The sequence below is a fragment of the Malus domestica genome, chromosome 07, assembly GCF_042453785.1.
Source record: "Malus domestica chromosome 07, GDT2T_hap1".
Lineage (NCBI taxonomy): Eukaryota > Viridiplantae > Streptophyta > Magnoliopsida > Rosales > Rosaceae > Malus > Malus domestica.
The window spans coordinates 24570732-24583770 of record NC_091667.1 but is presented as its reverse complement, the minus strand read 5'-3'; the positions used below and the strand labels follow the sequence as shown (position 1 = coordinate 24583770).

At 36.5% G+C, this 13039-nt stretch overlaps 1 protein-coding gene across 1 annotated transcript; it reads left to right on the top strand.

Moving 5' to 3' along the window:
* The first annotated feature begins 4794 nt into the window (after positions 1–4794).
* Positions 4795–12777, top strand: LOC103426347 (kinesin-like protein KIN-UC). The gene is made up of 22 exons (XM_008364441.4): positions 4795–5298; positions 5431–5531; positions 5637–5759; positions 5904–6089; positions 6686–6907; positions 7010–7172; positions 7264–7413; positions 7743–7831; positions 7918–8130; positions 8269–8403; positions 8557–8691; positions 9053–9232; positions 9493–9669; positions 9998–10117; positions 10298–10426; positions 10498–10636; positions 10750–10842; positions 11134–11259; positions 11668–11793; positions 11973–12116; positions 12197–12325; positions 12510–12777. The coding sequence occupies exons 1-22, from the start codon at positions 5016–5018 to the stop codon at positions 12656–12658; spliced, it is 3312 nt and encodes a 1103-aa protein (XP_008362663.3). The 5' UTR covers positions 4795–5015; the 3' UTR covers positions 12659–12777.
* The last annotated feature ends 262 nt before the right edge of the window (positions 12778–13039 follow it).

The window sequence follows — 13039 nt, the reverse complement described above, 5'->3', positions numbered from 1 at the left end:
AACAAAGAATAAAATTTAAAAAAATATATGTTTATTTAAGCAAGAAATGAAGAATCACCACCACATGATTGTGTTTTCTGATTGCAAATGTCGAAAACACCACATGTAACTTTGTTAAGTGGGGTTTCTTTTGTTTTTGATGCAATTGCCTCCGAAAAAGGGTGTTGTGGATATGAGAGGGCCTACATAGCAGACATAGATTCACCAACCAGACAATCGTACTACTACTCCTTTGCATATGAACGAGAAGGAAGTTGCTTCCTTATGTTTTCCTTTAATTTAATATAATAAAACACACTTTTTTGCATGTAGTTATCTTCTCCAACTTTTAGTCGTGAAATTTTTTAATATCCTCCCGTGTATAGACTACATCGAAGCATATTAGAAAATTCAGGGAGTCTCAAGGTTGTATACGAACATTGACCAGAGTTCATCTTTATTTTTACTTTTTTTTTGTGGTTTGGTATAAGGGTATTTGGGATGCTTGGGCTCAACGAGACAATGGTTCGTATATATTCGTTATTACGGCCTGCGTTCATGAGAATGAAATTTGAGATCTCTACTTTATGGACTTGTAAAGATGAATAATACTCGACTGTAATGTTAGTGACAAGGTTAATTCTCCTGTAACCATGGGGGAAGCTACATGGGATAAGGAGGGGCGGCCACACCCTTCGGTCTTCGGGAATCGTCATTGAGAGTGAGGATTTTGCCCCTCTGGTCCTTTGAACTGCCACCGAAGTCTACTATGCTACTTAATTGCTTCTGTGTTTTATACTTCGCTACTTCTTTTGCATTTTATTTTTAAAAGTCATTTTCGTCCCGGGATAAAAAACATAAAACAACGTCGTTAAGGAGTGCTACACTAAGGCTGTCATTATTAAAGAGTTTATTAATTTGTTTGATAATATGAAGGAATTGGCTGTACAGAGAAGTTTCAAGTCATATGAGGCTCTATTTAAGGCCATTATGCACCACGACCAATACATGATGGTCAAGAGGTATTTAATGCAATGTTGAGTGAGGAATAATTTTACCGTCCCTCTTTTAAATGCCACACTTAGGAGCTATTGTAAAGAGAATCGATGAGAAGATACATTATATCTCTTCCATAACATGCTATATCGAAGTCAAGAGGCAATGATGAAAAGCCCAATAATTTCACCATTCCCATTGCTCACAAGGTGTGTACGAGGTTAAGGCACTCACATATGAGGAAATAATACATGTGTTACTAAGAAACATGACAAGGTTGCATAGACCATGTATGTGGGTCACGCATTGGTTGAATTGTATTTCAAATGCGAAGAAATAGGCGAGACTGTGAAAATGTTTGATGAGTTTTTGCAATCGAATGTGTTTTTATGGAGCGTGACAAAAGAAAGGTAAAAGCTTATACCCTTTTATATTTTGACCCTCATTCTGACAATTCCTGACTACGCCACTGCCTGTAAAATGTCAAAATGTAATTTTTTTTTTTTTTTGGGGTTAAGTTGTTTATTCCCTAGGGCAGGAGAAGAATGACACAAAACGAGTTTTGAACAAATGATATTATCTATACTACGGAAGTGAGTGACTTAGCTTCACAATGGACTAACAATACTATGGTTCAAACTCGCATTTGACGAGAATTGAACCTAAAACATCTTACTTACAAATGAAAAGAAATATCACTAGACTGTAGTACTAAGTGGCTTCAAAATGTAATTAAAAAACAGTAACTTTTTCTAAAGTAAGCCAAGTATTAGTAATTGTGGATTCATAAAAAGATTTTGTTCATGTGTGGTCAACGATAGGGGGATTGGTCGAGTTTCATACTGTTGCCAGCACTGTACAAGTTTCCTGGGACCACATATATTTTCACGTGATGACATGACAACATATACTTTTTGATAATTCGTACACTGACAACATTGACAAGCCTAATTCACAGATATAAAAGGCAGTAATAATTCACAATACAGAAAATCTCACAGAAAGGAGAATCTCTACATTCGCATTTAGATAAAGCATTCTACATATAAAAAATATCTTAATTTTTTAAACCGTTAAAATTTTAATTTTAGTGTTTTTAATTAGAAATTTAAAAGTTAAAAAGTTTGAAATATAAAAAATCTCATCTAGTGAGTAACTCTTAACATTTAGACGCAAGGTCATGTTTCTTTTCAATCGATGTCAAACACTTTAGGTTACGTACGGATTGGTTGGAATGCATCAAAGTGATTGGTAGAATAGAGTATAAGTTGGGTGAATTGGAGATTCATTACAATTCATGTGAAAATGAAATAAAATACGTTTTAAGCTCATATGATTGTCACAACCTTAAAGGGAATGTAGAAAATTGCCTTGAACGACAAAATGAGTGGTTTCAAGTATGATTTCAGAGTCAAACAAACTTCAATGCTTTTAAAGGTGCTTTTATTCTTGATTAGGATTAAGAATAGACAAAAACCTCGATTTCAACTTTGATGAAAAACATAACCACGAGAGATTATTAAGTATTTTTTTTTCCCACATTAGCCTATAATTTACACAATTTGGAAGAAACAAAATACTAAATTGATAATAATAACTATAACTAGCCTTTCTGCACACGCCTTGCTCATGCGAAAAGTCTTTTTTACATCACGGCGCACTACGCGCGGTAGTCAAAGTTTTTTTTCCCTTCCACATTTGGTTTGAGTGGAAAAGTGTTTTATTTTTGTTTTTGTGATGGCAAATGAACCATACTAATATAAACAAAATATAAATTGAACTAGTAATTGAAACACACTAAAATATTAATCAATACAAAAAAGGAATAACGCAGATAAGGTGACGATCTCTGATATGTTGCTCCTATCATTTCCCTACATACTTAATCTGTTGAAGTCCACTTTAAATTCTTTTGGATTCCTACATTTAAAAAAAACACAATATAATTTATTTGACAAAAGAAAAGACAACATGAGAGGAAAATTACTATAATAGTTAAGTAACATATGAAAGTGATCAATAATAAAAATTCATGTCACATATTTCGTACATTACCATTTATGTTAATGTTGTGAGGTTAGAGGATAAAGATACATTTAATAGCACCATTACTTTTCACTCTAATATTCATGGTGTGAGGACACTTCTCCATAATAGAACATCAATTCATAATTCAACCAGTAAATCAAAGTCTATAGTGCATGAAAATGTGATGCCTTAGTTGATCACATGTATTTACATACTGGTTTTGAATTTGTGTAGCATGTGGATCAACAGAGCAAGTTGTTGGTGTGCAAAATGAGATTGTCTAATTTATTGTAATTGGTCTTTTTTTTCATCAAAAGGTTTTTTGATGCAATTGATGTTGCTAAAATTTTGAATGCCCCTTTGGTTATTCCACACCTTGAAGTTAATCCCACGTGGCAAGATTCGAGGTATTAAGTGAGTATGCTAACCCGGAATTGTTCCTAGATGTTATTATTTTTATCCAAGGGGAGCCATTGATGGGAAACTTCTTTTGCAACGCCTTTGATCTTTCAACTATTCCACGTAGGGTTATCTGCAAGCCAAAACCTAAGAGCTAGTCTCTCCACCACACTCACCCCTCACCTAAACCATAACAAAAAAGGAAAACAGTCGGCGGCAGCTTCGTTTTATACTGAACTCTTCTAGTCGGACAAAGAGAGAAAAAGAAGAGAGTGAGTGAGTAAAAAAATTAACCAAATAAAACATAGAATAGTGAAGACCAAATTAACTTCATTACCTTGAGGAATATGAGTCAATGATTAAAAAGAGAGTTCCAGAGAGAGAAAAGATAACCTCGAGGTTACAACACCCTGAAAAACTACGGTACATCCTTGTTGCTAAGTAAGAGGAAGTCATGCACTAATACACATTATAAGAACTAACCGCACGCTGCAAAACAAAGTGAAGCAGCACAAATACAAAGAATTAACACTTCAAAATATTCATCATATACATCAATATGTTTCTTGTGCTTGAATTGGGCATAAGTGAATAAATTCCAATTCACATGTCTAAAAACCAATGCCCTTCTTTTAGCAAATTCCATATCGAATTGTACATGTACCAATAACAATTTGAGGTAACCGAACCTACACATTTATGCCTTTCGACTATTAAAAAATAGATTTGTATGACAAACAATATAATAATCCAAGCACAAAAATGCAAATTGCAAAAGCTAAAGCACATACCTTAGTGGGCATAAGTTTTGATTACGTGACATAATTCTTTTGATATCACTGCAAATTCCACCATATTCAGAATCGCACACCTCCATCAACAAATGGCAAAGCAAAAAATCAAAACAATTGAAAAAAGAAGAATCGATGAATCGGGAAGACGTACTTGGAGAGGTTGAGTCGAGATCAAGATCGAGGTGATCAGACATTGGTTCTACTCGTTTTATCCCACGTTGGAGTCTTAAAACCCCACGGCAACATGTTGATAGCAGTTGCAAAACTGAACAAAACGTGGTGATCCTAAACCTACGTTAAATTTTTTTTTTTTTGAGTTTTTTTAACAATTTTAAATTTCTAAGTGTGTTTTTAAATATTTTTTTCTGACAAAATTGCCCTTGTTTTTTTTATGTATAAAATTCGGTCAGTTTTAGTTGTTGTTTTGTTTTAGGGGCTTTTTAGTCCAATTATTTTTTATGAAGCCTTGAGACACTAAAATGTGCTTCTGAATTTCTAATATTAGAGATTAGAGATTAGAAGAGATAATTAAAAAATAATAATAATAATGGAACGAATAAATAAATAATTAAAGAGAGGAAAGAAAAAAAACGGCCGACTCTTTGTCTGCTCAAACGTAACCCACAACGCGGGAACCAGTTTGCCTTCTCTTTCTGTCATTTGCAAATCGCTCTCTCATTTACTATTCTTTCTTTCTCTTCCCCATCGTGCCGGCCTCTCTCTCTCTCTCTCTCTCTCTCTTTCTCTCTCCTCACAACAATAAAGAGACAGAATCTCCCTCTGCCATTCTCTCAGTTTCCTCTGACAATTCCAAAATCAATGGCCGCTGCTTCTTCTTCTTCTTCTTCCTCTTCCGTACGATCATCGTCGTCGTCGACTGCATCTGCGGCAGCAGGGCATACTAATGGCGGTAACAGTACTAGTGGAAGGTCCGAGAGGCAAACGACGTCGTCGGCACAAGTCCCTCCTGCTCACTCCACCAGACAGACGACGTCGTCCTCGCAAGCCAACAGCCACCGCTCGCGGCCTTCTTCTTCCAGTTCACGGCGCTCCGTCACTCCCAATTCGAGAACTCCTCACTCTAACCCCGAATATCAACAAGGTCTCTCTCTCTCCCTCTCCCACATTTAACTATAAATTTTTGGAATTTTGGAAATTCATGTTCAAAGAATCCATTTTTTTTATTTCAAATCAAACTTCAAGTTTTTAATTTTTTTGGATTAATTTGTAACAGAGGCCGGAAGAGTGAGGGTCGCTGTCAGGCTTCGACCGAGAAATCTGGAGGATCGCATTTCGGATTTTGATTTCGCAGACAGTGTTGAGCTGCAGCCTGAGGTGTGATTTTGCAGTTGAAATTTCCAAGCTTTTTTATTAATCTTAAGCCAGATTAATTACTTATAATTAAATTAAATTTTCGTATTTTTTTTCTCTGATATGTAGCTGAAGCGGCTGAAGTTGAGAAAGAACAATTGGAGTTCAGAGTCTTACAGATTTGATGAAGTTTTTACGGAATCCGCCTCACAAAATCGGGTTTATCAAGTGGTGGCAAAACCTGTAGTTGAGGTATCTTGTTTGTTTATCAGTATTTCTTTGGCATTTTCGGGTTGCATTTGATGGTGTCGAGATGCTCAATGTGTGCTTCGATTGCAATTGTGGTTCTCGAATTGGTTGATTTTGTGTAATGTCGAGTTTGATGTACTTTTGCAGAGTGTGTTGAGTGGATATAATGGGACAGTTATGGCTTATGGCCAAACCGGTACTGGGAAAACTTACACAGTTGGCAGTCTGGGTAGAGATGATGCGTCCGAGCGTGGCATTATGGTTAGAGCCTTGGAGGACATACTCTCGACCACGTCTGCCGCTTCTGATAGTGTGGAAGTTTCCTACTTGCAGGTGGGTGTCTCTGTTTGTGTTTCATTGTTGTTTTGATTTGAAGTTCTTGTTCAAGCGTTCCATGATCCACCAGGGTCGGGGTTCTGTATCACTGTTTTGAGTGAAATATAAGTGAATTGCTACAGAGTCCATTGTAGGCATGATTTTGTTCACTGCGCTGTAGGAACCTAATAGCAACGTTTCATTTCATGATTTGAACGCTACACTGCTAAGGAACAAAAATCTTTTGGAGTTCGTTAGGAATACCTGGAGATGTGCTTCGTAAAATTTGAACAAGGGTCCAGTAAACAATGTGTCCAGTGTAAGGCCCCCGTCACATTCCCTTGTTGAGTGAGGCTACATTGAGGTATCACTATCAGCAAGTTCTGAACTTCCACCCTCTCTTTCAGAACTCTGTTCTTCTTTCTTATCCAGGAAAAGAAGGATGACAAGGAAAGGAAATATAGTGGTTTCCTGTCAAACCTTTTCTTATTTAACATTGTTACCAAATTCTAAAGATTGCTTGTCATCTGTTCACATATCTGTTGAAGTAGAGCGGCAAGTTACTACCATGCTGGATGATTGCTCATCTATTAAGAAATGTTTTTTTGCTCCAGTTGTACATGGAATCTATTCAAGATTTGCTTGCACCAGAAAAGATTAATATTCCTATTCACGAGGACCCCAAGACTGGTGAGGTGTCACTTCCTGGTGCTTCAGTAGTAAGAATTAAAGACCTTGATCACTTTTTACAACTGCTACAAATTGGTGAGGCAAATCGTCATGCAGCTAACACGAAGCTGAATACAGAATCTTCACGCAGTCATGCGATTCTTATGGTGGGTCTGTTGTATGATTTTGGATTTATCAATTCATGTTTGTTTCCAAATTTTAGATATTGGTTCTTTGAATAACAATGATCTGAATCTTTATGCTTATAGGTTTTTGTTCGTAGATCTGTGCAAGAAAATGGTACAGATGAGATCGCTTCTCAAGAAAAAGCCTCTAGAGCTGATTTATCTATTAGGCATGGTGCACCTATAGTTCGAAAAAGCAAGTTGCTGATTGTCGATCTTGCAGGATCTGAAAGAATAGATAAATCTGGTTTGTCAACGATACTGTACACCTGAAGTAGTACTTGAGCTTTTGTTTCCATCACTTAGTTCTTCCTGACATTATTTTTCTCATGTCGCAGGCAGTGAGGGTCACTTGCTCGAGGAGGCGAAATTTATAAATCTTTCACTTACTTCCCTTGGAAAATGTATAAATGCATTGGCGGAAAACAGTCCACATATCCCTATCAGAGATTCTAAGCTTACAAGGTTGCTTCGTGATTCATTTGGAGGTTGTCCCAGTATATTTACTTTCTGCTCTGTATCTTGATATTGCACAGATTTTATTGGATTGCTCTTCTTACATCTGTAATGCTATTTGCTATGTATTTGGGCCATAGCCAATGCTCTATATCTTGAATGCATTTTGTGTCCAGTGTGACAACAGTAATTTGATATATTATTCATATTTTTTATCCTATTTATACACATATGTATGTAAAGAATGAAAAAATATGAAAAGGCCTAATGCATACAAATGAATACCTGCTTTCATTTATTTCTGCTGCATTTCTTTTCCTAATTTTTCTAAAAGGAAATTCTATGTATTTCTATGAAACAGGCTCTGCGAGGACCTCTCTGATAGTAACGATTGGGCCGTCAGCACGACACTATGCGGAGACAACTAGCACGATAATGTTTGGACAAAGGGTGAGCTATTTCTTTTCCTAATTTCTCATTTATTATGTTGGTAATTTAAAATCTTTCATACAAACCACCTGTTATTTATTTTGCAGGCAATGAGAATAGTAAACATGGTAAAACTTAAAGAAGAATTTGATTATGAGAGTCTATGTCGGAAGCTTGAGAATCAAGTAGACCATCTTACTGCACAATTAGAAAGGCAACAAAAGTTGTTGGACAGTAATAAATTGGAATTGGAAAGACAGCTGAAAGAGTGTCAAGATTCTTTTGCTGAGGCCAAGAACAATCTAAGCACAAAGTCTCAGGTAGTTGCCTCGCCTAGAAGCCATTTGTAATTTGGTTGATGAAATGCTGGTCATAATATGATGAGGGTTGTATTCAACTCACATACAGCCTATTTTTATGAGAGGTATATACGCTTTTTCCTTCTAATATACATGCAGTTATTGGAGAAAGAAAATGCTCGTTTGGAGCTGGATCTGAAAGATCTTTTAGATGAGCTGAACTGTCAAAAAGAACACAGTGATCTGATGCATGATAAGGTTGCACAGCTCGAAGCGAGTTTAGAACGTGGAGAGGTACTTCTTTTTTGAAGACTCGGTGAAAGAATGTTGCCTTTTTATTTTCATTTCATTTTGATGAATTTTCATCTAGTCATCTTCTTGTCGTGCCTATTGTTATGAGGGTTGGTCTGTCATTCCCTCCATCTAATACTTCTTTTTTACATGCAGTTTCTGGAGAAGGAAAATACTCGTTTGGAGTTGGATCTGAAAGATCTTTCAGATAAACTGAACCATGAGAAAGAACACAGTAACCTGATGCATGATAAAGTTGCAAAACTTGAAGCAAGTTTAGAACATGGCAAGGTATTTCCTTTTTTTAGATCCAGTGCGCCAGCATTGATACTGTAACGGCTGTATTGCCACAGCTCCATTGCCTTGCAATTTTGTTTCATTTTAATGACTATTCGTCTAGTTGGTTTCTAGTCAATCTGGCTGAGGCTATACAGGTTATTAATGTTGGTATTACCATTCTAGTGGCTAGTGCATCGACTTAGAATTTTAGAATAACAGTACACCAAAATGTAGGCTAGTAAATCAGTTGTATATCAGGAGTTATACGCACGCACACACACTCAAACATATGTAAACACATTACTGTTCTCATAATCAAATATTTTGTCCTTTATGAGCATGGCATTTATAGTGTTGTTTTGCCTGTTAGTAGCAACACCAGCTTGAAAGTTCTATGTATCAGAAAATATTAGCTGATACCACTCAGATGTATGAAGAGAAAATAGCAAAGTTGATTAAGGAGCTAGATGATGAGCGTGCTCGTGCTGAAAGCACAGAGAAACAGTTAGATGAAACAACGAAGCTTCTGACTGACGGCCAAAAGGCTATTCAGGTAAGCTCATTATGCATTTAAAACAGGACCTTCTTTTGTCATCTTTAATTCTAACAGTTATCTGTAATACCCTTGGCATGCTTTTTTTATTTAAATATTATCTCTTCTTCCTAATCATGGCCACCTTTTTATTTGAAAATTTTAAACTTCAACCTTTTATTTATAGTCTTCTCTTTTCAGTTCTAAATAATGGAAGCTAATATTTTAGTACAAGTTATAGCAACGTGAGTACCAACCGTAATCTTTCTTCATTTTTGTAGCAACATCAGATGGAAAATTCTGCATATCAATCAGCACTTGCAGACACTACTCAGATGTATGAGAAAAAAATAGCTGAGTTAATGGACCAATTGGAAAATGAGCATGCCCGTTTTGAAGATCTAGAAGAGCAGTTGGATGTGGAGAAGAAACGACGTAACCGTCAAAACTCAATGCAGGTTAAATTTATTCCTAAAACTTACTAAATGAGCTCATTGTGATGTTGAGTCCAGTGTTCTTCTATTATCATGTATCTGTGAAATTCTTTGTTTATTTTTTCTTTTAACATTTATATAGGCAAAAAGAAAAATTGATCCCTAAGTTCCTCATAGTAATATATCACTTCATTTTGAGCTGGGAAAAGTTTCTATGCAGCTGCTATCTGTCTTTATTCCACCTGTTGTGATAATTAATAATTCTCTAAATGTGGTGAAATGATTGTTCGTATTCAAGGCTCCTTTGCACACATTTTTCATACAGTAAGTTGTATTTTGTTTTAAAATCCAGGGGAAGAAAGAGATTGATGAACTTAGAGTGCAGTTAGAAGAAATGAATCAGCTACATGAACAAACTCTAAACAAATATTGGTCCTTGAAATCAGAATGCACTGATCTCTCAGAAGAGAAGGTACGTTGACATATAAAATGCGACAAGTGTGGTTCAATATTCTATTCGCACAAAATGTAGACTAATATATATTACGGTTGTGGTCATGCAATTGCTCATACAGTTTCCATGAGTTTAGTAGTCTGTTAAGTGTGATTTACTAAATAGTTTGTGATATTTTATATCATTGGGACTATTAAGGCAAGACTCAAGGAAGAACTTCAAGATGCGAAGCAAAGACTTTTAATTGAAGAGAAGCTGAGGAAGTCTGTAGAAAATGAGCTAATCAAATTAAAGAAGGCTGCACCGGAGAAAGAAGATGAGTTTGAGGTGAGTTGCTTATGCATTTTAAAAAATATCAGTTCAACAAATATAATGTCTTACAGTGGAAAATTCTCCAGGACAAGAAGTCGTATATGAAGGAAAATATACATAAAGGGTCTTCTGCGTTTGGGAATCCAATGGGATTACACAATTCGAATCCATCAAGGGATTCAATTTCTGGTCAGAGGGCCACCATTGCAAAAATATGCGAAGAAGGCAAGATTTATTATATATTAAAGCCTCATAAATTTTTTAGAACTATCTATCTTTCCCTTTTCTAATTCCACTTAATGATATATCTCGGCTGACAATTTACTTCATAAATTCAGTTGGGCTTCAAAAGATCTTACAACTGCTGACATCCGAAGATATAGATGTTCAAACCCATGCTGTGAAGGTGGTTGCCAACCTTGCAGCTGAAGGTATGCACTTTCCTGTATTGTCTATTATTATTAGTGGATAAATGCATACTTTTCATCCCCGTTCCAAGGAGGTGATACTACTACTGTGCTAAAGATGGACGTGATATTAGTAATTACATTGACATCAGAAAGTCAGTCTACTGAAAAAACAAAAAAAATTATTTAAAACTGACGTATGCCACTTCGATTTTCACATAAAGTGATATTCTATGGCATATGTTGTGTATACAATTAGAATGAGGATTTAGTTGTGTATACAATTGTACCAATTAAGATTTTCTTTTATTTCAGATACTAATCAGGCAAAGATTGTTGAGGAAGGCGGTTTAGATGCTTTGCTTGCGCTGTTGCGGTCTTCACAAAATACAACTATCCTTAGAGTTGCTTCTGGGGCCATTGCCAATTTGGCAATGAATGGTAATTCTGATTCCGTTTTCATCTTTCCTGTGCATTTTAGTTAGTAAAGATACAATCCTTCACTGCCTTCCCTTGGTCGTCTTTTTCAGGTATAGACCTTGCTTTAAAAACCTTGTTTAGACTACGTTGGTTGTGGTAAATGCAAACCAATCTGATTATTAAGCGCATACCATCAAAGATGCTGATTTTATGAACATGTAACCACATATATTTTTGACAACCATAAAACTTAATGTATTTCCTGTTATCTTGGGTCTAAGGGTCTTTTAGTAAGTCGGCGAAAATGACTCCCAAGTTTTGGTGGGGAAAGAACTTGGTAGTTTCATGTTGAATATTTGATCATTCTCTTAGTTTTATTTACTTATCCCCTCTTCTTTCGATTTTTGTCTCTCTTTTAACTCTTCTCAGAGGTAAATCAAGGCCTAATTATGAGCAGAGGTGGAGCTCAACTACTCGCAGAGACAGCAAGAAACACAAATGATCCACAAACTCTTAGAATGGTTGCTGGTGCACTCGCTAATTTATGTGGAAATGGTAAGCACTATATGGTTTAGAGTTATTTTGTTCGAGTTTTAGGTTCATTCCTTTGCTGCATAGATTGTGTACTCAACGTGTCAACATATCCCAATATATTTTATGTCTAAACGGATGGAGCCGCATCTTGTTGAAGGTTATTAGCATGAGAGGTCATGCGTAGTTTTTGTTAATTACAGAAGGATTACATACAATGCTGAAGGAAGATGGAGGAATTAAGGCACTCTTGGGAATGGCAAGGTTGGGGAGTAGTGAAGTCATCGCACAGGTTGCTAGAGGACTGGCTAACTTTGCAAAATGTGAATCGCGCGGAACTATTCAAGGTTGGTCGAAGCAGTCCTTTTTGTGGCTGCGTACATGTATCATGCTGCATTGTATTCAATATTAAGCTCTACATTTGCAGGACATAGAAAAGGCCGCTCACTTTTGATGGACGATGGCGCCCTTACCTGGTTGATCATCAACTCCAACACCACGTCAACTTCAATCCAACGCCACATCGAGCTTGCTCTCTGCCATTTAGCGCAAAACGGTAAGCTCTCTCTGGGTTGGCCATTTTTGACTGAGAATTTTACATGTTTCACGTTAATCGGACAACTAATAGCGAGTATTTGAGAGTATTATGATATGCTTTAGTCATTAGTCATGCATAGATTTTGTGGAAACTTAGATGCTTAGGATGACTTGGACGGTAATTTTATCTGTTGTTGGTGCAGAGGACAATGCAAGGGATTTCATATCCAGTGGAGGGCTTCAAGAGATTATTCGAATATCGGCTGAATCCAGTCGGGACGATATCCGAAACTTGGCGAAGAAGGCGTTGAGAGTGAATCCAAAATTTTACAATCAGATGCATGGTGAATAGTGAAATGTACAAAATCTCATTGTTTTGTAACTTCTGTAGTTCGAGTTGTAACTTTCATCAACTGAATCGCGAATGAAGTATCCTACTTTTGCGTAATTTTATATGCATGTTTCGAGAAATCACAAGGGGCAATTGTTATCATAGCTAGCCAAATAGCATCTGGGAGGCATTGCTCGAGATATAAAATCCCGAATCCGAGGTCTCGTGTTCAACTCACCCTCCTTGAATATCGCTTGTATAAAAAGAATAACTTAGAACTGGCACTTGGAGATGCTCTGTTTCATAGAACGGTCGTTTCTGGGCAAAAATTAGTAAATGAAGGCGGAATTGCCCAGACTCGAAACCAAATTTGGGTCACAACCTCCCGGAGCGTAACCGAAA